The sequence below is a fragment of the Dryobates pubescens genome, chromosome 22 (assembly GCF_014839835.1).
Source record: "Dryobates pubescens isolate bDryPub1 chromosome 22, bDryPub1.pri, whole genome shotgun sequence".
Classification (NCBI taxonomy): domain Eukaryota; kingdom Metazoa; phylum Chordata; class Aves; order Piciformes; family Picidae; genus Dryobates; species Dryobates pubescens.
The window spans coordinates 578,492-601,436 of record NC_071633.1 but is presented as its reverse complement, the minus strand read 5'-3'; the positions used below and the strand labels follow the sequence as shown (position 1 = coordinate 601,436).

The 22,945-nt window shown below is 56.5% G+C and overlaps 1 protein-coding gene across 1 annotated transcript in view; it reads left to right on the top strand.

Annotated features, from left to right (window-relative positions):
* Positions 1–7,167: 7,167 nt before the first annotated feature.
* The window catches only part of LRP5 (LDL receptor related protein 5), a 133,216-nt gene continuing 117,438 nt past the window's right edge, over positions 7,168–22,945 (top strand). The window contains exon 1 of the mRNA XM_054171777.1: positions 7,168–7,325. Coding sequence (XP_054027752.1) covers positions 7,235–7,325 — 91 coding nt within the window. The 5' untranslated portion in view covers positions 7,168–7,234. The remainder of the gene's footprint in view (positions 7,326–22,945) is intronic.

Sequence of the window (22,945 nt, the reverse complement as noted above, 5' to 3'; positions counted from 1 at the left end):
TTCCTCAGTAGCTTTGCTCTTAGGAATGTGAGCATCAATGTGTCTCACCTTCACTGGAATTCTCTCGACTCGATCAGCAATGTCTTGCCACAGTTCAGCTGCCCAGATGGGTTTTCCTTTCCTCTGCCAACCATTCTTCTTCCAGTTCTTTAGCCAACCCCATAGAGCATTGGCTACCATCCATGAGTCGGTGTAGAGATAAAGCTTTGGCCGTCTCTCACATTCAGCTATGTCGAGAGCTAGCTGGACAGCTTTTACCTCAGCAAACTGACTGGATTCTCCTTCTCCATCCTTCGCCTCTGCAACTCGGCGTGTTGGACTCCACACGGCAGACTTCCACCTTCGCTTGTTCCCGACGAGACGACAGGAACCGTCTGTGAACAAAGCATACTTCTTCTCATCATCAGAAAGGTCATTGTAAGGAGGAGCTTCCTCAGCACGAGTTACTCTCTCCTCTGGAGGTTTAGCACAGTTGGTATCTTCAGGCCAACTTGAGATCACCTCCACCAGACCAGGTCTTTCAAGATTTCCCATTCGAGCTCTCTGTGTTATCAGGGCCATCCACTTAGACCAGGTGGAATCTGTGGCATGATGTGGTGTGGAACCTTTGCCTTTGAACATCCAATTCAAAACTGGTAATCTGGGAGCTAGGAGAAGTTGTGATTCAGTTCCAATCACTTCTGAAGCTGCTTTCACTCCTTCATAGGCAGCTAGAATCTCTTTCTCTGTTGGAGTGTAATTAGCCTCTGAACCTCTGTAACCTCGACTCCAGAAACCAAGAGGTCGTCCACGTGTCTCACCTGGAGCTTTTTGCCACAAGCACCAGGTTGGACCATTGTCACCTGCAGCCGTGTACAAAATGTTCTTAATGTCTGGACCATCTCGCACAGGTCCCAGTCCCACTGCTTGGACTACCTCTTGCTTTATCTGGTCAAAGGCTGCTTGTTGTTCAGGTCCCCAGTGGAAACTGTTCCTCTTCCGAGTCACATCATACAGAGGTTTCACAATCTGACTGTATCCAGGGATGTGTAGTCTCCAAAATCCCACTATCCCCAAGAAACGTAGAGTTTCTTGCTTGTTGATGGGCTTTGCCATGGTAGAGACTCTGTTTACCACATCCACTGGAATGTGTCGGCGTCCATCCTGCCACTGCACTCCCAGAAACTGGATCTCTGTGGTAGGACCTTTCACCTTGTCTCTCTTGATGGCAAAACCTGCATTCAGAAGAATGTCCATGATTTTGTTACCTTTCTCAAAGACTTCCTCAGCAGTTTTCCCCCAGAGGATGATCTCATCGATGAACTGGATGTGTTCTGGAGCACCACCTTCCCCCAGAGGCCCCTGGCCTGCTCAGAGCTCGGTGAGGGAGCCCTGGGCTCCCAGTCTGCATTTCTCCCCTTCCTGCTGCCTATAGCCAGGACCCAAACTTGCTGCAGCTGCCTTCACACTCCATGTGGAAAGGAGGAACGTTAGGAAAATCATTGCCCCTGCTTCTTTTACTCTGGGAGACACTGAGGCAATGCTGGGCCTGGGCCTGGCCAGGGTGAAATATGCTCCTGGCTCTGTTCTTGCAGCCCTGCTTGGGCCCTGTGAGCCCCCCAGCACGGGAAGGGATCCTTCTTCCTTCTGTGAGGAGGAAGGATGGGAGCAGGGATTTTCCATCCTGGTAAGATGTTTGTCACTTCCACAGCAGACAGTGCAGGGATGGCACAGCTTTGCCTCCCCTGCTCTTGCTGGAGGAATTACTGCAGGGTTGGAAAGCAGGGGGAAGGCAGCACATGGGTCAGAATTCTTTCCAGGGCTGCCCCACTTGAATTTCCTCCAGATTCCCCTACACACAGAGCTGAGTTTAGGATGGCATCTGCTGGCTGGGAGGAATCCTGTGCTCCAGGCTCTCACTTGGTTTGCCATGGCTTCAGAGAAGGGCAGCAAAGTTGGTGAGGGGTTGGGAACACAGCCCTATGAGGAGAGGCTGAGGGAGCTGGGGTTGCTTAGCCTGGAGAAGAGAGAGTCAGGGTGACCTTATTGCCCTCTACAACTACCTGAAGGGAGGTTGGAGCCCAGAAGGGGGTTGGTCTCTTCTCCCAGGCAGCCAGCACCAGAACAAGAGGACACAGTCTCAAGCTGTGCCAGGGGAGGTTCAGAGTGGATGTTAGGAGGAAATCCTTCATAAAGAGAGTGATTGGCCATTGGGATGTGCTGCCCAGGGGGGTGGTGGAGTCACCATCCCTGGAGGAGTTCAGGAGGAGGCTTGATGGGGTGCTTGGTTTAGTTGATGAGGTGGTGTTGGATGATGGGTTGGACACGATGATCTTGAAGGTCTCTTCCAACCTGGTCTATTCTATTCCATTCCATTCCATTCCATTCCATTCCATTCCATTCCATTCCATTCCATTCTATTCTATTCTATTCTATTCTATTCTATTCTATTCTACTCTACTCTACTCTACTCTACTCTATTCTACTCTATTCTATTCTCTCCCCAGCTGCCTTCCCCCATGGGCAGGTCTCTCCCCTCATGTTGTTTTAGCTGTGTGGCTACCACCCAGCCTGCTAATCCTGGCAGAATCATAAGGTTGGAAAAGCCCTCAAAGATCATCGAGTCCAACAGTAACCCAGCTGCCATGAGCCTGGAGCACCACACCTACAGCTTCCTAAACACCTCCAGGGCTGGGGACTCCACCACCTCCCTGGGCAGCCTCTGCCAGCCCCTGACCACTCTTGCAGAAAGAAATTTTTCCTGCTCTCCAGCCTAACCCTCCCCTTAAACCCTTTTCCTCTCATCCTGACACTAACTCCTTGGGAGAAGGGAGCAACACCAGCAGCCTCACCCCAGCCTCCTTTCAGCGAGTTGTACAGAGCAATAAGATTCCCCCCCTTAAATTTCTCTTCTCCCCTTCTCTACCAGTACTCTTCTCAACTCCTCTTCTCTACTACTACTTCTACTGGAGGTGGCAGACCTAGTCAGGAAGGCAAGGGAGTACCAGGCAAGAACACTCCACTCTGTAATGAACCTTTCACCAGTTCTGTGCCCTGCTGAAGAACAAACGTCACTGTCACATGAAACTTAGTGGTTTACCCCTGTAGATAGCCACCCATGGCAGACCAGTTGGCATGTAGCCCTGATCAGCCTGGAGAAGAGAAGGCTCCAGGGAGACCTCAGAGCAGCCTTGCAGTACCTGAAGGGCTCCAGGAGAGCTGGGGAGGGACTCTGGCCAAGGGCTGGGAGTGCCAGGCTGAGGGACAATGGCTTGGAGCTGGGAGAGAGGAGATTGAGAGTGGAGAGGAGGAAGAAATTGCTGAGAGTGAGGCTGGGGAGACTCTGGCACAGGCTGCCCAGGGAGGCTGTGGCTGCCTCCTGCCTGGAGGTGTTCAGGGCCAGGCTGGATGAGGCCCTGAGCAGCCTGTGCTGGTGGGAGGGGTCCCTGCCCATGGCAGGGGCTTGGGGCTGGCTGGGCTCTGAGCTCCCTTCCAACTGAAACCATTCTATGAATCAATCACCAGTGGATCTCCCTGGTCTCAGGTTCTGTTCTTACGGTGACAACTGCTCTGCTTTGAAGCCTCCCAGTGCCAATTCCTTCAGTCAGTGTTGTCCCTTTCAGCCTCTTGTCTCCAATGCTGCTTCTCTCCCTGGGGTGCTGCTCCCATGCTGCTGTTTCTCCCTGCTGCTGCCCAATCCTGCCAGTCCCAAACTGCCCCTGCAGTCAGGCAGGGAGATACCCTGGGATGGAGCAGGAATCTCAGCAGCCATGTTACATCCCAGTGTGGGATCTTAGGCCCCAGGATACTCAGTGCTGGGAGCAGTGGGCAGCTGAAAGAGAAGCTGCTGCTGCCCCCCTGCAGCCTCATGGGCAGGCTCTGAGACCCCAAGGAGCTTTGGTGAAGTGATCTCAGCAATTTGCCCTTGGTCCTGTTAGGGCAAAGAGGTGGCTGGTGCAGGGAAGCCAACTGCCCTTGATGCCATCAGAGGCCAGGCTCTCCATGGAGGCACAGGAACCAGTTGTGTCTGTGGGTGCTGCTCCTATCAGGCTGATGGGGTTTGGCACAGGGGTCTCCTGGGCTGCATCCAAAGCAGTGCTGCCAGCAGATCCAGAGAGGTGATCCTACCCCTCTGCTCTGCTCTGGGGAGACCTCACCTGCAGGGCTGGGGCCAGCTGTGGGACCCTCAACACATGAAGGACCTGGACCTGCTGGAGAGGGTCCAGAGGAGGCTACAAAGTTGGTCAGGGGGTTGGAGAACCTCCCCTGTGGGGGCAGGCTGGGAGAGCTGGGGGTGTTCAGCCTGGAGAAGAGAAGGCTCCAGGCAGACCTTAGAGCAGCCTGCCAGGACCTGAAGGGGCTACAGGAAGGCTGCAGAGAGACTGTTCCCAAAGGCCTGCAGGGACAGGCCCAGGGGCAATGGCTTTAAACTAGAGCAGAACAGATGGAGATTGGATGTGAGGAACAAGTTCTGCCCCAGGAGGCTGCTGGAACCCTGCAGCAGGCTGCCCAGGGAGGTGGCTGAGGCTCCATCCCTGGAGCTGTTCCAGGGGAGGCTGGAGAGGGCTCCGGGCAACCGGCTCCAGTGGAGGATGTCCCTGCTGAGTGCAGGGCTTGGGCTGGATGAGCTTTGGAGGTCCCCTCCAGCCCATGCTGTGGTTCTAAACTCTCCATGCAGTGCTGCTCCCTGGTGCCTGCTGCAAGTGCAGCTGTGTCATGAGTTCTGCCTCCATCTCTGACTTCAGCTATCCCCAGCGACACTGCTGGGTAACTCCCACAGTGCAGGAGGCTGGACCCATCAAAGTGAAGTCAGATCACTGTCTCCAACAAAGGAATCTTTCTTCCAGGTATTTGTCTGGTGTCAGGCAGCTTTTATTTGAGACAGATTGAAAACAAATCCTTTCTTCAGTTGGTGTCCACACACAGTTTTGCCATTAATGATTTACAGCAGCCCAGGTTGGGGCTCCAGCTTCCTACAGGCCTTCCAACAGGAAAGACAGAAGCCCAGCCTCTGCTTTTCCTGTCTTCAAGCAAGTTGAGATGTTTTCTGGGTTTGCAATGCCACCTAAATTGATCCCTCTTTAAGACACAAGCATTAAAGCAGCAGCAAGACAGAGAAGAGAGCTTCCCAAGCAGGTCAGCTGTAAGGCCTTTTGCAGCTCCATCAGATGTTAAACTGCTTTCTTAGCTGAGCTGAGTACCACCAACACTGACAAAACCCCAACAGCTCCTTTCCCCCTTCTGATGGAAGGAAGTCTGAGGGAAGATCTGCAATGGAGCAACCAACAGCACCTGAAACAATTCCCAAAAGCTGATCCCAGGATCCCAGCATGGGCTGGGCTGGAAGGGAGCTCCAGAGCTCAGCCAGCCCAAGCCCTGCACTCAGCAGGGACATCCTCCCCTGCAGCAGGCTGCCCACAGCCCTCTCCAGCCTCCCCTGGAACAGCTCCAGGGATGGAGCCTCAGCCACCTCCCTGGGCAGCCTGCTGCAGGGTTCCAGCAGCCTCCTGGGGCAGAACTTGTTCCTCACATCCAATCTCCATCTGCTCTGCTCTGAAGCCATTGCCCCTGGGCCTGGCCCTGCAGGCCTTGGGGAACAGTCTCTCTGCAGCCTTCCTGTAGCCCCTTCAGGTCCTGGCAGGCTGCTCCTAGGTCTCCCTGGAGCCTTCTCCAGGCTGAACACCCCCAGCTCTCCCAGCCTGCCCCCACAGGGGAGGTTCTCCAGCCCCCTGACCAACTTTGTGGCCTCCTCTGGACCCTCTCCAGCAGGTCCAAGTCCTTTCTGTGTTGAGGGTCCCACAGCTGGCCCCAGCCCTGCAGGTGAGGTCTCCCCAGAGCAGAGCAGAGGGGCAGGATCCTCTCTCCAGCTCTGGCCACTCTGCTTTGGCTGCAGCCCAGGCTGCCCTTGGCCTCCTGTGCTGCCAGTGCCCATTGCTGCCTCCTGTTCAGCTTTCCCCACCCCCCAGCACCCCAAAGTCCTTTTCCTCAGGGCTGTTTCTGCCACCCCAGCCTGTACTGACAGTGAGGATTGTTCCTGGTGTTTGAGATGGGCAGGGATCCATGGGGCACCATGAAGTACTGTCAGCTGCTGCTGTGGGAACAGGCTGCCCAGGGAGGTGGTGGAGTCCCCATCCCTGGAGGTGTTCAAGAAACCTGTGGCCATGGCATCTGGGGCCATGGTTTGGTGGCCACGGTAGTGTTGGGCTGGCAGTTGGACTCAATGATCTTGGAGGTCATCTCCAACTGAACCAATCCTGTGCTGACTACGGCAAGGTAGATAAATCAGTGCATGGCAACTGGCAGACCTGGAACTTGCTCACCTCTGATACAGATCCAAACTCCTACACTTGATAACCATTTGCTACATCCCTGCAGTGATTTACAGCTCCTGCAAGCTGCAGGAAGGGCTGGGGGGTGCCAGCCAGACCCCTGTCCCATCTCTGTACAAGGCCACCTAGCAACTTTTCTTGGCCTGTTGTCGAGTTGGGGTCAGCAGAAGGGAGAATGGAGGCTCGGAGGGAATTCCTGATGTACACTGCTCCTTTTTCTCCCTGCCGGGGACGTATGGACGGTCCCTGCCGTGGGGAAGGTGCAGGATAGGAGCTGCTCAGCCCTCTCCAGCCCGCCCCCAGCACCGCAAAAGCCTCCCGTCCCGGGTCAGAGCTCCTGCCGCTTCCCCAGCGCCGATGCCTTCAGGTGAGCCGGCGGAACGCAGGGTGCGGAAGGCTTGCTGCCGAATGCGCCTTTCTTTGCCAGGTCAGGTCTGGCGGGAGCGCGGCTGGGTCAGACCTTTGTTTGAGTGGCAGGAGGAAGGCGAAAGCTCCCTCTGGGAAGCAAACAGCCAGCCTTTTCCCTGGAGAGGAGCGGGTCCCCGCTGAACTTCGGGACCCGCCGGAGGAAGGCTGCTTTGTGAGCCTCCTGCCTGCTTCTGGAACAGCTGCTGCTGAAGGAACGAGAGAAAAAACAATCGTCACGAAGCACCCCTGAAATGCCCCCCCGGGCCAGGTGTACCCACGCGTGGGGTGGCTGCGGCGGGACGCCGCGCTCCGGCTCCGCCCCGGGCTGCGGAGGCCAGCAGCCTCCCACCCCCTCCCCGGCGGCGGGAGGAGGAGAAGGAGGAGGAGGAGGACGGGAGGGAGGGTCGGCTCCAGCGCCTGCCCCTTCCCCGCCTCCTCCCTCCTCGCCGAGCGCAGCGCCCCGAGCATGGAGCCCGCCTGAGACGCTGGGTGCGCTCCGGCAGCTGCGGCGGCACAACATGGAGGCGGCGGCGCCGCCGCTCCCGCTGCTGCTGCTGCTGCGGCTTCTGGCCGCCTCGGTGCTTCGTTGCGAGCCGGGCTCGGCCGCGGGTGAGCTGCCGGGGGGCGCGGGGCCCGGGGCGGCGGGCAGGCGAGAGCCGCTCTCCCTTTTGTTGTCGGACTTGGGCAAACTTTCCCCCGCGCTCCGCCGGCGGGGCGGTGGCGGGACGGGCTGCGGCGGGGCGGGGGGGCGAGGACGCGCACATGGACGGGACGGGGCGGGAGGAGGACGGCAGCTGGGTGCGCGACCCTGTGCCCCCCCAGCCCGAGCCAAACTCTTGCTCCTCGTCTCCCTCGGCCGCAGAGGGGGGGCGCAGGAAGAGGAGGCCTCTCCTCGCTCTTCTCCCGGGACGCTGGGCCGGGGGGGCTGCGCCGTTCCCCCGGGGGTGGCTCAGGTGGGCGCCTGCGGCTGCCGAAGGTGAAACAAAAGTCGCCCCCCGGCTCCCGTGCCCCGCAGTCTGGGGCAGGGATTTCTCCGGGGTTTGGAGCGGTGGGTGTCGGGTGTCGCTCAACAAACTCTTGGCGGAGCTGCGGAGGGGGGGGAGGAAGACGAGCGATCCCCCCCGCCCCGTGTAAGGCTCTAGGCCGTCGCCGGGAGCGGGACGGGCGGCGGGGAGGAACCGGCCGGCCCGCGGGGGCCCGGCCCGGGTGCAGTCCCGCGGGCGCTGCCCGGTGGCGGGGAGCGCCAGGACCCTCCATGCCGGGCACGGAGCCTGCCTTTTGCCTTGCCCTAGCAGCGCCGTTCTGGAGCGAGCCTGCCGTCCTGCGCAAGCCGGGAGCGAACGTGGCGGTGCCTTACCGGCAGCACCCGTGCGGAGAGGGCCGGGGTCCGTTCGCCGCCCGACCTCCCTGCGCTGCTCCGCGCCCCGCGTGGTCCCCCCGCGGGTGGGCGTCAGAGCCGCGCCTGTGGGTTGTGCTCGGCCGCAGCCGGCAGCCCCGGCGTGGCAGCCCCGGCGTGGCGGCCCCGGCAGCCGAGCGCAGTTGGTGCTGTGTCGCGGAGTGCCGAAAAGCCGGCAGCGTGGCCGAGGCTGGCAGGACATCACCCTAGGGCCTCTTTTACTGGGCCACCTTTCCACACCTCCCGTGGGTATTAGGACTGTCATTAGGGCAGAAGAACAGACCAGTTTCTGCTGACCTCATGGCTCTGTGTTGTCGCTTGCAGCTCTGTGTAGGTGTGAATTCTGCGTTGCTTATTCTGAGTATGAGGGCGTCGCGGCTCCCACCCCGTAGCCCAGGCATCCCTGACCCACATCATCTCCCCACTGGCATCTCCTGGGCAGGAGAGAAGGAGCAAACCGTGGGGCCCACCTGGACATGTTCCCGTGTGACTCCTTGGAGTCTTAAGAGAGAGCAAGCTGAGGGTTTTCTGGCGTTTACTTCATAAACTCTGATAGAAAAGAGTATTTTCTAAGAGATAAATAACTTCGTGTTTGGAACTCCTAGGAAGAGATCACAGCCAGACTGGGCAAGCAACGTGGAGCTTGGTGTTGGCTCACCTGGTTTCAGAGGGAGTGGTTCTTCTCTGGTGGTGATGGGCCCCATCGATAGTCACTTTCCTTAACAAGCATGGAAAAACTCTTCCACAAATGTGCTGGGCTTTAGCAATTAGCTAAAGAGCCCTGGCTGTAAAGGTTAATGCTGCTGCTTTTGTTCTGCCTCCTACCATGGGGTGGTATGGGACTCTTTTGTGAGCTTGCTCTGGATGCCTCAGTTGGCCTTTTAGAAGGGGCTCAGATGTGCTGGGCAGAGGCTCTCCGTGGTTTTAGTTCTGTTCCTGAGAACCCTCACTCCCTCAGCCTGACTTGAAGGGACTTTTACCTCTTAAAGAAGTGTTTTGATGTGCTTATCTTAAGAACACGTGAACACATCTCTGCAGGATGGGATGTGCTGGAACTTCTGCAGGGCTGAAGCTTCTGGGAAGTCTGGAGTGTCAGAAAGATCTTGAGTTCTTTGGCTGTGAAAGGATTTTGCTGCGGAGCTGAGCCCTTGCTCTGTATGTGGTGTTGTTGAGAGTGGTTTGATTTCTGTGGCTTGAAATGAAGAGAAACCTGCTCCAGCCAGGGGGTTCACTCAGCTCTGCTTTCACTGAGATAAACCAAAACGATGGTTGGGTCAGGGGAGGAGTCTCCTGCTGGTGCAGGGTGTGAAGGAGCCACAGCAGAGCAGTGTTGTAAGCTGGGACTGTCCAGTGCTGCACAAGTGTTGTATGTGTGGCTCTTAAAGCCTGGCAGGAGCTGAGATAATTCTTGTTTAAGTAATTGCTGAAGGATTGTCTCAGGCCAGAATGACTTTTAGTGAACTCCCAACAGGTTGGTCGCCTGTTGCTTGTCCTGTACCAGAGGACTTCCTAAGCCTGCAAGCCTGTGTCTCAGCTTGCTTCAATGGAACACAGAAGGTGAACAGAGAATTCTTGTGGCAGGATGGTTGCAAGAGTTTGGAACTGGAGATGCAGTGTGAAATAAAACCCACATTTGAGCAAAACTGAGAAATGGCTTTGGATCTGCCTGGGAGAACCTGAAGCTGGTGACACCCTTGGTGATGTTGAAGTGCAGGACGTGGCAGGGGGGAACACTTGCTGCTTTGACAAGGGGGCAGTGTGCTGGGTAGGAGCCCTCAGCTGTGCTCCAGTGCCATTTCAGTCAGTCTGTCCTTGATTCAGGGACTGTTTTCATCCTGCTGCTAGCATGATGTGAGGCTCTGCCAGGAGTCACCGTCATAAATCCTCTTGAATCAAGGAGGAAATGCTGGAAGTGGTGGCTTAGCAGCAGTGCTGGGTCTGTGAGCTCTAGGTGAGTACTTGGACTTGGTGATCTCCAGGGCCTTCTCCAACCTCAACAGTTCTAGGATTCCGAGTCCTGACCAATTGTGAAGTTTGAGCTGATACTTCCAGAGCACGGAGTCACCGCTCCAAATGGCATGAATTGTCCTTGGGGCATGGGGTGTTTGTTACTATTGCATTTCAAATCAGAGTCGTTTCATCCAGAGATGTTTCAAAATTACTCGTACTGTAGAACCACAGAATGTTTGGAAGGGACCTCAGAGATCATCTCCTCCAAGCCCCTGCTATGGGCAGGGTCCCCTCCCACCAGCACAGGCTGCTCAGGGCCTCATCCAGCCTGGCCCTGAACACCTCCAGGCAGGAGGCAGCCACAGCCTTCCTGGGCAGCCTGTGCCAGAGTCTCCCCAGCCTCACTCTCAACAATTTCTTTCCATTGCTCATTCTAAATCTGTCCCTGCTCGTCCTGGCACTCCCAGCCCTTGTCCAAAGTCCCTCCCAGCTCTCCTGGAGCTCTTCAGGTACTGGAAGGCTGCTCTGAGGTCTCCCTGGAGCATTCTCTTCTGCAGGCTGTTTCTGGGAATGTGTTATCCTTTATTGTTATGCTGAGGGCTGGCAGCAGAACAGCAAACAGAGGTTACAAAACCTCTCCTCCGCTGTACACACGTGGCCTGTAGAGAATGTCCAGTGCAGCTCTGCTTCTGGTTAAAGTTTAGCCAGCAGTGCAGAGTTAAAAGGAGTTGTTTCTCTCTTTGGCAAAGCAGGAATCAACATCAGTCTTTGTGATGCCCTGGAAGGACCTCTGTGAGAAGGTTGAGTTTGATGTGAGCTGTGGGTTTTGCTGTGTGGAAGCAACCTGCCATCTTGAGGTGGGGAACAATAACTGGTTTTAAATGCCTGGAGAAAGAAGCTATTGTGGCAACTTCATTTCTTTTCAATCTCAGAAATCCTCTTAGCTTGTGTTTTTCCCCTTGCCTCTTCAACCTAAGCCCCTGGTAAACAGTTGGCTTCTGTAAGTTCAGGAGTTCTCATGGCAGTTGCTGTGTCTGGAAAAGTCCACAGCACTTGGAGGAAATAGTTGGTGTTTTGTGTTCAAGACCTCTGTGAACAAGTCAGATAGCTTCAAGAGAAGAACTATGGTAGCATAAGCATCCTGGGGTGTGTTAGAAGGGCTGTGATGAGTTGGTACAGAGAGGTTTTCCTCCTAGTGGAGTCTGGTGTGTTCAGAGACGGTAGGGGATGTTTCATGTTCCACACTTGCTTTCCAGCAGGATGTGTCCCCCAGCACTGCCAGCTCCTTAGGGCAGGAGCAGCTCATCAGGATGTTGGCTGGGGCTCCAGCAGGCCAAAGCCCTTCCAGGTGTTCTTTGGATGGCTGGGACTTTCTGAAGGAGTTAAAGATGTGCCATCTGCCACAGCTGTGACTCCTGCACTGGAGCAAATACTTCTGGAGACTCCTGCCCCCGTTGGTTTAGGCCATGGAAAGTCTGGTGAGAGAGCTGAGGGCTATTTGGAGCAGCTCTGGAGACTCTGGGTGATCAAACAGCTGTGGTGAGAACACGGGAAGCCTGCCCCACAAAGTGTTGTTCAGTGGAGCTGTTTGGTAGGAGATCCTGAGCCAACAGTTCTTGCAGTTTAGATCTTTCTTGGGAGAATCAGGTTGTGGAGCTCCTCAGCATTGCATCCTTGGGGTTGCTGTTCACTGAGCACTGAAAATAGCTGAGGAACTGGGCTGGGGAGTGTGGGGAGGCTGAAGGGTTGGTCAGGGTGTTGAGGGTCAGAGTCATTGCAGGATGTTTCATTTAGCTGATTAAATTTTTGCCTGAGGCTGATGGCCTTCTGTGATGGGGTGACTGAATGGGGAGATGCAGGGGGAGCAGTGGATGGTGTCTGCCTTGACTTCAGCAGGGCTTTGGACATGGTCTCCCATAGCATCCTCCTAGGTGAGCTCAGGAAGTGCAGGTCAGGAGAGTGGACAGTGAGGTGCCTTGAGAAGTGGCTGATCAAGAGAGCTCAGAGGGTTGTGATCAGTGGTGCAGAGTCCAGTTGGAGGCCTGTGGCTACTGGTGTTGCCCAGGGGTCAGGACTGGCTCCAGTCTTGTTCAACATCATCTTATTGACTGGATGAGGGGACAGAGTGGACCCTCAGGCAGGTTGCTGATGATACCAAACTGGGAGGAGTTGCAGACATCCCCTCAGGCTGTGATGCCATCCAGTGGGACCTGGGTATGGTGGAGAGTTGGGAAAGAGCATCATGAAGTTCATCAAGGGCAAGGGTAGACTGCTGCACCTGAGGAGGAAGAACTCCTGCAGCAGGACAGGGGAGGGATTGGCCTGCTGGAAAGCGGCTCTGAGGAGAAGGACCTTGGTATCCTTGTGGACCATAGGTTCTCCATGGGACAGCAATGTGCCCAAGAAGCCAGTGGTGTCCTGGGGTGCATCTAGAGGAGTGTGGTCAGCAGGGCAAGGTTGGTTCTACTCCCCCTCTACTCTGCCCTGGTGAGATTACATCTGGAATACTGTGTCCAGTTCTGGGCTCCCCAGGTCAGGAGAGACAGAGAACTGCTGGAGAGAGTCCAGGGGAGGCTGTGAGGATGCTGAAGGGCCTAGAGCAGCTGTGTGAGGAGGGAAGGCTGAGAGCCCTGGGGCTGTTGAGCCTGGAGAGGAGAAGGCTGAGAGGGATCTGATCAATGTCTATCAATATCTGAGGGGTGGGGGGCAGGAAGGGGCCAGGCTCTGTTTGGTGGTGCCCAGTGATAGGACAAGGAACAATGGATATGAGCTGGAACCCAGGAGGTTCCACCTCAGCATCAGGATAAACTTCTTTGGTGTGAGGGTGCTGGAGGCCTGGAACAGGCTGCCAGAGAGGTTGTGGAGCCTCCTTCTCTGGAGACTTTCCAGCCCCACCTGGATGTGCCCTGCCCTGGGTACCCTGCTCTGGCAGGGGCTTGGACTGGATGATCTCTAGAGGTCCATTCCAACCTCTACCATTCTGTGATTCCATGCTTTGAGCATGTTGTGTAAGATCAGCTGGATAGGGACAGTCCGCAGGGAGAAGGAGTTTCAGACCTGTGAATCAGCTGCAGAGTTGTCTTCACTTCACAGGGTGAAGCTGGTTGCTGCTGCAGTGAACAGCTCTGCCTCCAGATGCTATAGGGCACTCCAGCTGCAGTTGTCTGTGGTCTGAGACTCTCAGATCCTGGTATCTGTTTCAAGATGTTCCTGCTTAATAAGACAATGGTGTGTGGCACTGCAGCAGGCTGCCCAGGGAGGTGGCTGAGGCTCCATCCCTGGAGCTGTTCCAGGAGGGGCTGCACAGGGCTCTGGGCAGCCTGATCCAGTGAGGGATGTCCCTGCTGGGTGCAGGGCTGGGACTGGCTGAGCTGTGGAGGTCCCTTCCAGCCCAGCCCATGCTGTGGTTCTGTTCCATGAGTATCAGCTGATGTAGGATCTGTTATTTATCTCTGTACATAGCTCGAGCTGGGGAAGCTCCATTGCCTTGTCTTCCTTTCAGCAGCAGTAAAGGTTGTCTTTGGGGCAGGCAGAATAAGGGGGTTTGGAATCTTCAGCTTTGTTCAGCCTGGAGAAGAGAAGGCTCCAGAGAGACCTTAGAGCAGCCTTCCATTGTTTGAAGGGGGCTACAGGAGAGCTGGGGTGGAACTTTGGACAAAGGCATGGGGTGAGAGAGTGAGGGATCTTGGCTTCAAACTGGGGTAATCTAGACTGAGATCAGACATTAGGGAGGAATTCTTCCCATGAAAGTGGTGAGGTTGCCCAGAGAAATTGTGGAGTCTCCAAGCCTGGCAGTGTTGAAAGTGGTCTAGTGGGAGGTGTCCCTGCCCAGGGCAGGGGTTTGGAACTAGATGATCTCTAAGGTCCCTTCCAACCCATCCCATTCTGTGATTCTATGAACTCTGGTCCTCTTTTTGAGAGTATAGAGGTCAGGCAGGGAATTGCTCAATGAGATGCTGGAGTTCCTGAGCTGTGGTGTAAAATGATGCAACTGGAAGAATGAAGCTGCTGCTCTGACATCTTCGTTATTCATAGATCCCCTGAACAGTTTGGGTTGGAAGGGAGCTCAAAGCTCAGCCAGCCCCAGCCCCCTGCCCGTGGGCAGGGACCCCTCCCCCCAGCACAGGCTGCTCAGGGCCTCATCCAGCCTGGCCCTGAACCCCTCCAGGCAGGAGGCAGCCACAGCCTCCCTGGGCAGCCTGTGCCAGGCTCTCCCCAGCCTCACTGCCAACAATTTCTTCCTCCTCTCCAGTCTAACTCTGCCCTCCTCAAGCCCTGCTGCTCTCCCTGCTCTGGCTGCAGCTCAGCACTCAGCTGGCTCTGGGCTGCCAGGGACCAGTGCTGGCTCCTGGGGACTTTGTCACCAACTGACAGCCCCAAGGCCTTCTCTTCCAGGCTGCTCTCAGCCACTCCTCACCCAGCCTGGATCTGTGCTGGGGACTGTCCTGACCCAGCTGCAGGACTTTGCCCTTGGCCTTGTAGAAGCTCCTGAGGTTAGCTTGGGCCCAGCTCTGCAGCCTGCCCAGGTCCCTCTGGATGGATCCTTCCCTCCAGCTGCACCACACAGCTTGGTGCTGAGGGAGCCTCAGTGCCACTGACAACAGATGTCACACAGCACTGGCCCAGTGCAGCTGTTCAGGGCTTATTTCAGGGCAGCTTTTGTGAGTTTTTGTGCAGATGTAAGCTAAGGTGTTGGGGGCAAAGGAGAAGCACAAAGCAGGGCACGTGGAGGCACCTGGAGGATGTTGTGGCCTTAGTTCAGTCTCTTGGAGCAGCGCCTCGAGGATGCCAGCAGAGTGTGTTCTGAAGTGGAATTGGAATCTATTTGACCACAGGGGAAGAGAGAAAGGAAGAGTTTGGCTCTTGGCTCCCAAGTTGTCTCTGGACAGTGAAGCATTCAAGGAGGAGAAGGAGTGAAAGGTTATGAGAGCTGTGCTGTGTGACTGCAGGGCTTGTCTGGACATCAGCCTTGGTGTTCTCTCTGAACACAGAAGCCAGAAGGCTGGGCCTTGTGCTTCTCCAACCAGCAGAATTTAAACAGCTCCCCCCAAAAGGCCCTTCAGCTGCCCCTCCCCTCTTTTGCTGTGCAGAAGGTGTCCCCTCTGGCTGTGGCACCAGGAGTTACCCAGGGCTGGATGTGCAGCCAGCACTGCTCACCTTGTACCCACAGTCCAAAGCAGCTCTGGAGGCTTTCATTTGCATTCCTGCTCCTTTCAAACCACCTGTGGCTTCCTTAGGAATTTTGTCCCATTGAGGGAGGGTCACTCCTGGCCACCAAGTTTCCTATTTTCTCTGTTTGTTTTCATTGCAAGAACTGAGACTGATTTGATTCTGGAACAATTGGGACATTCAGAGTTGCCTGCCCTGTGGGAATGAATTTTGCCATGAAATGGTATCAAGAGTTTGCATCTGCTTGCAGATTTTCCTCTGACTGCTTCTCCTGCTTGAAAGTTGGCAGCTTGAAGCCTGATGTGGTTTTGTGTTGCTTTGGCTTTTTGCTTGTGAGGAGAGAGTGTTTTAGCCTCAGAGATTTCCATTGGTGCTGTACCTGGATGTGGCTTTGTGAAAGGGCAGAATCATGAAATCACAGAAGTCACAGAAGGCACCTCCCAGCTCCAACCCCCTGCCAGGGGCAGGGACCCCTCCCAGCAGCCCAGGCTGCTCAGGGCCTCCCTCAGGGAAGGAGGCTCATAGGGAAGAGGGCAGGAAGCCTGTTCTGAGGCACTGGCTAGGATCTGACTCCATAATCACAGCAGGGCTGGCTTGGAAGGGAGCTCAGAGCTCAGCCAGCTCCAGCCCCTGCCAGGGGCAGGGACCCCTCCCACCAGCACAGGCTGCTCAGGGCCTCATCCAGCCTGGCCCTGAACACCTCCAGGCAGGAGGCAGCCACAGCCTCCCTGGGCAGCCTGTGCCAGAGTCTCCCCAGCCTCACTCTCAACATTTTCTTCCTCCTCTCCACTCTCAATCTCCTCTCTCCCAGCTCAAAGCCATTGTCCCTCAGCCTGGCACTCCCAGCCCTTGGCCAAAGTCCCTTCCCAGTTCTCCTTGAACCTCTTTAGATATTGAAATGCAGCTCTGAGGTCTGCCTGGAGCCTTCTCTTCTGCAGGCTGCACAGCCCCAGCTCTCCCAGCCTGGCCCCACAGGGGAGGTTCTGCAGCCTCTGCTCCTCTTGGTGGCCTCCTCTGGAGCCTCTCCAGCAGCTCCAGGTCCTTCTTATGCTGGGGGCCCCAGAGCTGGAAGCAGGTGGGCTCTGAGCAGAGCAGAGGGTCAGCTTGGAAGGGACCCCAAGGCTCATCTGCTCCAAGCTTTGTAGGTAAGGGTGGCACTGCAAGGAGCTGCCCCAGCACCCTGCCAAGCTGCATCTCCAGACTGCCCAGTGCAGGGGACTCCATTGCACCTGGGTTGCAGTTTCTGCTTAGGTCTGCCCAGCTGGGGATGATTAAGAAAAGAGTCTCTGTATTGTCTGTGTCTTCCTCTAACCCTGCAGAGGGACCTGGACAGGCTGGGCAGATGGGCAGAGGCCAAGGGCAGGAGATTGAACACATCCAAGTGCCAGGTTCTGCACATTGGCCACAGCAACCCCAGGCAGAGCTACAGGCTGGGGTCAGAGTGGCTGGAGAGCAGCCAGGCTGAGAGGGACCTGGGGGTGCTGGTCGCTGGTAGGCTGAACAGGAGCCAGCAGTGCGCCCAGGCAGCCAGGAGGGCCAATGGCATCCTGGCCTGCATCAGGAACAGTGTGGCCAGCAGGAGCAGGGAGGTCATTCTGCCCCTGGACACTGCACTGGTTAGGCCACACCTTGAGTCCTGTGCCCAGTTCTGGGCCCCTCAGTTTAGGAAGGAGGTTGAGCTGCTGGAACGAGTCCAGAGAAGGGCAACAAAGTTGGTGAGGGGCTTGGAACACAGCCCTGGGAGGAGAGGCTGAGGGAGCTGGGGTTGCTTAGCCTGGAGAAGAGGAGACTCAGAGGTGACCTTATTGCTCTCTACAACTACCTGAAGGGAGGTTGTGGACAGAAGGATGTTGGTCTCTTCTCCCAGGCACTCAGCACCAGAACAAGAGGACATAGTCTCAGGCTGTGCCAGGGGAGGTTTAGGTTGGCTATTATGAAGAAGTTCTACACAGAGAGAGTGATTGCACATTGGGATGGGCTGCCTGGGGAGGTGGTGGAGTCACCATCACTGGAGGTGTTCAGGAGGAGACTTGCTGGGGTGCTGGGTGCCATGGGTTAGTTGTTTGGGTGGTGTTGGATTGGTTGATGGGTTGGACGCGATGATCTTGGAGGTCTCTTCCAACCTGGTTTGTTCTATGTATTCTGTGTATTCCATAGCTGAGTGAAAAAAAGTCTGTAGTGCAGGAGAATTTTTGTCTGTCTGGGATTTAACAGCCTGGGTTTTACTGTCTGGATAAAGTTGACTGTTTGTTGCCCATGTTCTCCAAGTCAAGTGTGCAGGTGTGCCTGTGCTGGGAGCCTTCTCCCCAGAGGGACGCAGCTGGATGTGAGCAAGTGGCAGAGGCAGAGTTGAGTGAGGTGTGGCTGGTGCAGGGAAAATCTGAGTTAAGCCTCAGTGAGTTGGGCTGGAATCATGAGCAAGAGCTGGACCTCCTAGTGAGGTCTCCCCAGAGCAGAGGGGCAGGATCCTCTCTCCAGCTCTGGCCCACTGCTTTGGCTGCAGCCCAGGCTGCCCTTGGCCTCCTGTGCTGCCAGTGCCCACTGCTGAGACTCTGGCACAGGCTGCCCAGGGAGGCTGTGGCTGCCTCCTGCCTGGAGGTGTTCAGGGCCAGGCTGGATGAGGCCCTGAGCAGCCTGTGCTGGTGGGAGGGGTCCCTGCCCCTGGCAGGGGCTGCAGCTGGCTGAGCTTTGAGCTCCTTTTACCTCAGAGCTGCAGTTCAGTATCTGCAGGGGAGCTGCAGGCAGCTGGGGAGGGACTGCTCAGGAGGGGCTGTGGGGATAGGCCAAGGGGCAAGGGTTTGGCACTGGAGCAGGGCAGAGTCAGGTTGGAGCTCAGGAGGGAGTTGTGCCCAGGGAGGCTGGGGAGACTCTGGCACAGGCTGCCCAGGGAGGTGCTGGAGGCTCCATCCCTGGAGCCATTCAGGCTCAGCCTGGCTGTGTCCCTGGGCAGTCTGCTCTGGCTGGAGCTGTCCCTGGGGCTGCAGGGGGTTGGACAGGATGCCCTTGGAGGCTCCCTCCCAGCCCAGTGCAGTCTGTGAGCTGTGGATGGTTGTGACAAATTCCCTGTAAGTGCTGAGCTCATTCTGCTGATGGCACATTTGTGTGTTTTAAACCAGGCTTCAGGTGGGACCTGAAGCCACTGTGCCAGTGCTGGAGGAGGGGCAGTGCCTGAATTTCCCTTGGTGCCAGACCACCTGGCTCCCTGGAGCTGGGACAGGTTGGTTCACACAAGTGCTGACCTAGCAGAAGTCATCTCTGAGAAGGTCCTGGCTGCTCCATGCTGACCTATGTCCATGTGGAAGGGTGAGAGGTACTTGAGGCTGGGGTGTTCCACCTACATGCAGCACACAAAGTGCTCATTGGAAGGGGCCCTGCAAGGTCATCCTGTCCAACCCTCCCGCAGTCAGCAGGGCCTTGTGCAGGCAGTCTGTGTGTTCTTATCTCCTCAGGCACCTGGCTAACCAGTTTCTCCTGCTTTTTCTTTCCATTGTCCTGCTGAAGAACTTTGTTTCTGAAAAGCTGCCCCTGCTTACTGTACAGATTTTAACTCCTGAGGGTTCTCCACAGTTATTTGAAGGAGGGAAGTGTCCCAGGTGCTGGGTGTGGGACTGCAGCTCAGTGTGGTACTGAAACATGCCCTGAAAATCATAGTCCTAGAGCTCAGGTTGGCAGGGACCCAAGAGATATCCACTCCAAGCCCCTGCCATGGGCAGGGACGGCTCTCAAATGGACTCAGCTGCTCAAGGCCTCTACCAGCCTGGCCCTGAACACCGCCAGGCAGGAGGCAGCCACAGCCTCCCTGGGCAGCCTGTGCCAGAGTCTCAGCACCCTCATACTAAAGAACTTCTTCCCCAGCTCCAGTCCAACCCTGCTCTGCCTCCACTCCAAACCATTCCCCCTGGGCCTGGCTCCAGACCCCCTCAGCCAAAGTCTCTCTGCAGCCTTCCTGCAGGATCCCTTCAGCTCCTGGCAGCAGCTCTGAGGTGCCCCTGGAGCCTTCTCCTCTGCAGGCTGCACAGCCCCAGCTCCCTCAGCCTGTGCTCCCAGCAGAGCTGCTCCAGCCCTGGGTGCAGAAATGGTCTCTGAAGCTTGGAGAGTGTGACACAAGCAGCAGCACCCCAGAGGGGTCTTTCCCTCTCCATATGCTTTCAACATAACCTAGTGCTAAACCTGCTCGGGGTGACCCTGCTGCTGTGCTCCCTGGGACTGGTGCTTTGTGAGAGGGAGAGGAGCTGCAGGGGGTGGGTGAGCTGTGTCCTGCTCGCTTGTGTGCACCCACATCCCTGCTATTGCACAGCCACTTCTGCAGCTCTTCTTCCCAAGTTCTGCTTGCTGCATCCCTCTGCTGTCCTGGCAGCAGCTCCCAGCTGAAGGCTCTCCAGGCAGGGCCCCTGTGTGTTGTTTTTCCCTCTACCTGCCTCTCTGTGGTGTGGTTTTTCCCCCGTGTTTGTTTCCCCTGCTGTCTGAAGAGCCCTGATTGCTGAAGGCTGGAATGTCTGTAGGTGGCTAATTAAAAACAGTGGTCAAGAGAGCTCCTGGGAACTTGTTGGATTGCTTCTCCAGGTAGGCTGATGAGGCAGCATCCTTGAATGGAAGGAAAGACAAACCCAACCCACAGCCGGAGCAGCCAGCCCCGGGAGCAGCCTGCCCTGCCTGGCTACCTGCTGCCCCCCAGCCTGTGCCCCCGCTGCTGGCGGAGTCGGTGGGACTGGAGGAGCTGCAGCTCAGCCTGGGCCCGAGGCCTGCTGCTAGGCATCTGACCTGGTGCCCAGGGGAGAGAGGAGGAGCGAGCAGAAGCGCTTCAGGCCCGTGCCCTCCGCTCCAGTCTCCGTCTGGCCTTGCCTGGGCCACGCCGAGGTGTTCGCCGTGGTCTGCCAAGGGCTGGAGTGGTCCTGGGGGATGAGCAGCTCCACGCTGCCTGCCCTTCTCCAGCCTCCTGCAGCAGTTACAGCTCATGGAAAATCACTCTGCCTGCTGCTCCCTAGGGTGTGGGGCTGCTGGCATCTGGAGATGGAGCGCAGCTGGCAGCGCTCCTGGGAGGCAGAGCTCGGCCAGCCCAGAGCTTGTTGCATGTGGGGAATGATGCAAGGGCCTGGTTTGCTCTGAGCAGCGGCTGTGGGATCTTTACAAGCCTTGGCCTCTTGCCTGCTTGGGATTCTTCTGGTGGTGGTGGTTTTTTGTGGGCTTGTTTTTGTTGGGATTTTGATGGATTTGTTTTGTTTTGTTGTATTGTGTTTTTTCCCCTGAGGAAGTCTGTGTGCAGTGAGGGAGGATGTGGAGTGCTGAGGGCTCCTGCTGCAGCTGACTCAGTTCTCCAGGCCATGCTTGCTCCTTGACACCGGTGCTGGGACAAGTGCAGAGCGCAGGTGTGGAAGCTGCTGAGCCCATGCAGGTGGTGCTTGGTAGCTGCAGCCAAAGCTGCTGGTGTGCCTTTACCGTGCCTCTTGACTCCTAGGATTCTCTGGATCCAGTGTTGCAGGGAGACAGAAGGCAGTTTTCTGTGTTGAAGGAGGGATCCTGCAGTGTCCAGCTTTGAGGAGGGCTCTCAGGACCTGTTTGTGTCACCTTCCTGGTGCAGATTTGAAAGCCATTGCAGGGCCATGGAACTTGCCTTGGTTGCCAGGGAGGATGAATGCAGACCCTGACAGCTGTTCCACAATCTCTTCCCCAAGGGTGCTTGGATTTTGGGATGGTTTCCCCACAGGGATGTCTTCTGGAATACCTTATTGTGGTCCTTGCCCAGACCTAGCCTTGGAGCTTGTTTTGTGCTGCCGGGACTGGGACTGTAGCAGGCTTGAGTCACTGCAGCTGAGCACCTGCTGCTCACATCCTGCCACAGATGCACAGGTTCATGGAATGGGTTGGCTTGGAAGGGATCTCAAAGCTCAGCCAGTCCCAAGCCCCTGCCATGGGCAGGGACCCCTCCCACCAGCACAGGCTGCTCAGGGCCTCATCCAGCCTGGCCCTGAACACCTCCAGGCAGGAGGCAGCCACAGCCTCCCTGGGCAGCCTGTGCCAGAGTCTCCCCAGCCTCACTCTCAACAATTTCTTCCTCCTCTCCACTCTCAATCTCCTCTCTCTCAGCTCAAAGCCGTTGTTCCTCAGCCTGGCACTCCCAGCCCTTGGCCAGAGTCCCTCCCCAGCTCTCCTGGAGCCCTTCAGGTCCTGGCAGGCTGCTCTGAGGTCTCCTTGGAGCCTTCTCTTCACCAGGCTGCACAGCCCCAGCTCTCCCAGCTTGGCCCCACAGCAGAAGTGCTCCAGCAGGTCCATGTCCTTGTGTTGTGCTGGGCACAGCACTGCAGGTGAGGTCCCATGGTTGAGTTCCCTGGCCATGACCTGGGAGGAGGCTGCTTTGCACACTCACCTCTGCTCATTTTGGTGCTCCAGCATCAGTTCTTTTAATTTGCTTTGTTATCAATAGACTCTTGGTCTGTGCTGGAAACAAGAGTGGCTTCAGGCCTCTCTTCCCTGCTGGTGTGGCTGCTGGTGCTCTGTTGCTGCGTCCTGGTTGCTGGGTCAGTGAAGCTTCCCAGCAGCTGGGAGACTGTACCAGTGCTGGGGAGAAACTGGGAGGCTCAGGCATCAGCAGGCAGGTGGGGAGGGTGCAGGGATCAAAATACCATTTGTCAGCTGCTGTGCTCTGAGCTGCAGCTGCATGCATTGCCTCCTCCTGCACCACTTGGCTGCCACTTCGGTGTGGCACAGAAGGAATGCCCTGAGTTCTGCAGCCCCCTCCCCATGCCCTGCAGGAACTGGAGGCTGGAGAACTTCTGTGCATGAACAGGGCAGGCAGGGTGGGAGCTGGGTGTGCACTGTGGGTGCACACTTAGGGCTGCAAAAAGGACCTTCAGCAGTAGTCTGCTGTGAAGTCTGAGCTGGTGCTGCCTGTTCATGGAAAGCAGTGTGCTCTGCAGGGTTGTTTTGCTAGTGGAGCATCAGCAGCACGCTGGGAAGAGCTTACTGTAAGTTGTGTTTGTTTTGTGCACTTGGCAACTTCTCTTTCAATGAAAGCTCAACTTTTAAGCCCTCCAAGCTCAGTTTCAGACCTTTGGCTTTGATCTGGAAGGTAAAGGTGGCTGGGAAAACTATCAGTCTCTTCTGTTCTGGTGTGGTTCCTGATGTGTCTGATGCCAGGTGGCTGTGGCCACGCAGGGCTCTGGAACCTGCAGTGGTCACTTACTCCAAGTCCTGTTGTGAATATTGCTGCTTGCTTAGGGGGTAACTCCTGCTGGGGTGATCCCAAGCCACTAACAAGCAGGGCAGTCCATGGCACACACAGCCCTCGGCTCCTTTCTCCCCCGCTGGGCACATGCCAGGGGCAGGATGTGGCTCTGGGGGCTGCTGCAAATCCTCCAGCTCCACCTGTTGCTGCTCTGGCTCCTGCAGTGTGTCAGCAAAGCAGGCACCATGAGCCTGGAATTCCTCCCACTGCTCTTTGATATGGCATGAACCCTTCCAGGTCTGACAGCTGTCAGTGCAAGCTCAAACCCAAGAATTCCTGAAGCCTGTCCATTGGCAAGCTCAGAGCACATCCTGCTCTCCAGCTGTAGAACTGGCACCAGCAGAAAGGGCTTCACTTGGATAGCACACAAGAGGGTACAGGCAGCCCCCTGGATTTGCTTTATCTGCAGCTCACTGTTTACACTTTCATTTCATTCCTTCCCTGGAGGCTGATGTGAGGCTGCAGTGGAACTCCAGGAGTGGCTCTTGTCGT